This window comes from Terrapene carolina, unplaced genomic scaffold, assembly GCF_002925995.2.
Source record: "Terrapene carolina triunguis isolate 2854851 unplaced genomic scaffold, T_m_triunguis-2.0 Scaffold25705, whole genome shotgun sequence".
NCBI classification, from domain to species: domain Eukaryota; kingdom Metazoa; phylum Chordata; order Testudines; family Emydidae; genus Terrapene; species Terrapene triunguis.
Window position 1 is genome coordinate 1 of NW_020690056.1, and position 2,840 is coordinate 2,840.

General features: G+C 38.0%; 1 protein-coding gene across 1 annotated transcript; it reads right to left on the minus strand.

Annotated features, from left to right (window-relative positions):
• Positions 1 to 48: 48 nt before the first annotated feature.
• LOC113408867 (CKLF-like MARVEL transmembrane domain-containing protein 8) lies at positions 49 to 1,719 on the minus strand (the record flags this gene model as incomplete). Its single annotated transcript, XM_026662303.2, has 2 exons — positions 49 to 147; positions 1,603 to 1,719. Coding segments are annotated over 2 exons (201 nt in total), but the record flags the coding sequence as incomplete, so codon positions are not given.
• Between the last annotated feature and the right edge of the window lie 1,121 nt (positions 1,720 to 2,840).

The window sequence follows — 2,840 nt, forward strand, 5'->3', positions numbered from 1 at the left end:
TCACATAGTACAATCTTCCTGAGATCTTATATCCACATTTTTTTTTTTTTTTAAACAAAATATTTACTGTGAGGTCCGTGATCTCCAAGATATAAAACTAAAATAGGCATTTCCTGCATAGCAGAAGGTAACCACAAAGGCGAAGAACTATAGAGAGAGGGAAAAGAAAAAACAAACATTAGAAAAAAATAGTATCTTTTTAGAGCATTTTAATTTTATGAAAAGGATTCGATAGAAGAGAAATAGCTACATTAATAAAAATGGTGCTCATTTAGGATCTGATCCTGCCAACTTAACTCACAAAGAGAAGCAACTTATTTTATTATTCCACTAGGACCATATTGATGGAGGAAGGCACTACTCAAAGTGAATATGGTGACAGAGTCAGACCATTACTGTAAATACAGTACCTAACTTTTGCAAGCTTTAACTGTTCTTGTATACTTCTTCCCCCTTCTCCTTTAAACTTTTTATGTATTACTCGAATAGCTGCATATCAGCTATTCTATATATTTTAATACCACCCAGTGCCATCGGTAAGGCTTCTGTTATCACTGAAAGTTATTTAAAGTAGACAGCTTATGTTAAGCAATTATGAAAATTTAGGACCAACCAGGGTTAACAGGTACAATGTATCTGGTTCTATATGTTGTCATGGGCCTGATTCTGTCACCCTTACTACTGGAGCAAAGTACCACTGAACATGTATAAGGGTAGAAGAATTAGGGCTCAGATTAGACACCTGTATAATGATGCTAAAGAGTATATAACATCTGTTGGTGAGCTTTGTTTAATCAGAAGCACCAAACAAATTGTAGGAATTGGTGTAAAATATGGTTAATATAGAACACCGTGAGAATGTTGTTGCATTCTTAGTTTTGGGAAGTTTTGAGTCTTTCCTGAACTGCTCATGAACAAAAACCTGAATGCTTTCTTTTAGTTATGAGAGCATGTTGGGTGGAGATGATTTTGTTACTACTGAATTCTTAAAAATCTCTTTTTAGGAATAAGCAGGGGATGGAGGAACGTTTAACAAGCTCTCAGAGTAATAATCCAGGATTAACAGTTAAACAGCATTATGTGCAAGTAGCACTAAAAGCTATCAGAAGAGGTCCCAGGACATCTCAGATGATCTGACTGATCTGTGGAGCATTAATGCATTCTGCTTAAAAACCCGAATCAGCACAACTTGTATAGCACCAAACAAGTTCCCGCCAAAAGCAACACCCATTGAGTGACAGGCCTTTAGTTATGAGGTGCCAAGAGGGAAATAAAACACTAAACACCAGGGAGGTGAGAGAGAAGAGGTCCTCCACATGGGTGGCAGGTGATGTTTCCCGTTGTGGAGCCTAGCCCCTGCCTAGTCTCTTCCGACTGCAGCCCCGCCTCTTCTGGCTGAAACCCCGCCCCTGCTCTCAGCCCCCACATGGCCCTGGCGGGGGGGAGGGGTGAGGGGGAGGAGGGCTGAGAGCTCTGTAGATTTACAAAACCTAAAACAGGATATTCCCATTTCAGCTCACACTTTTGAAAATTCCATTCTCGATGTAACGTTGTCATACATAGAATATATTCGTTTTTATTTATTTTTTTAAAATAACTCACTGAAGAAGCTGCCCAGCTGTTGTAATTGTGGCTGTTCTGCTCATTGGTAACTGAAGATGCATTTACAATGGCAGCAATGAGGTACAAAATAAAGGCACTTCCATTAAAGCATAGACCCTAGGCCAGGACAGGGGAAAAAAAATAAAAAATTAAACAACATTTGATATTGAGTACATACTTCTACTTGCCATGTGCTACAACTACAGGGAAAAATTCTCCTCTCAGTTATATCTGAAACCCTACTGAATTCAGGGGGGATGCATTGATGCAATTGTGAGGAGAAGTTGGCCTCTCGTGTGAACACCCCCACACCATGTAGCTGAAATACAATTCCCAATTATCCTTACTACTGCTGCAATTAAAATAACCCAACAGTGTTATAACTATAATGGCAAGTGCTCCTTATGAAACTTAATATAAACAACATTTGAACGTAATCGTAATTGTTTCACCTTGTAACTCTGGATATTAGTAAGAACACAGTCAAATTTTATGTATTTTAATACAGCTATTGAGCCAAATTCTGCTTTCCTTTACATCACAATAAATCCAGAGTAACACCATTAAAGACAGTGGAGTCCGTGGATTTCCAACAGTGAAAATGAAGGCAGAATTAGGCTTTATTATATCAATATTTTAGGCAACAGAAATACAAATACCAATACACCAAAAAAAAAAAAAAAAAAAACAAAAAAAAAAAAAAAAAAAAAAAAAAAAAAGCCACTTGATTAAGTTTCTAAACATGAAGAAAGTTCTGCATATGAATTAACCAGTCAGAATGCTTGCACAGTTTTATGCTCCTCCATTTTGGGGGAGGTCAGGTGGGGAAGGGAGTCACTCTTCCAAGATGAAGTCTCCCATCATGCAGTCTGGCCCCCTTTCCTGTGACAGAAGGAGGGGCGGCCCGTCCATGCAGGCAAACTAGGCGGTTGCCTAGGGTGCAAACTAAATGGGATACCAAATTCGAGGGGGGGTGGAAACAATTAAAAAAAATACAAATAAAATAACGAAGATGTCATTATTTCAATTCTCGTGTGCGTACAGAGGGAATATGAATTATAATTCATTTCTCTACATTTCTGAGAATTTATTAATATGCCAAATCTTTTATTTACTGCAAAAATAAATAAGATTTTAGCGAATTTTTGTTTCAGTTTGCGATGGAGGGTCAAGATGACCCACTCCGCAATTTTGATAAGCAATAACTCAGCCACAATTAAACACATCCGCCAGCAGCA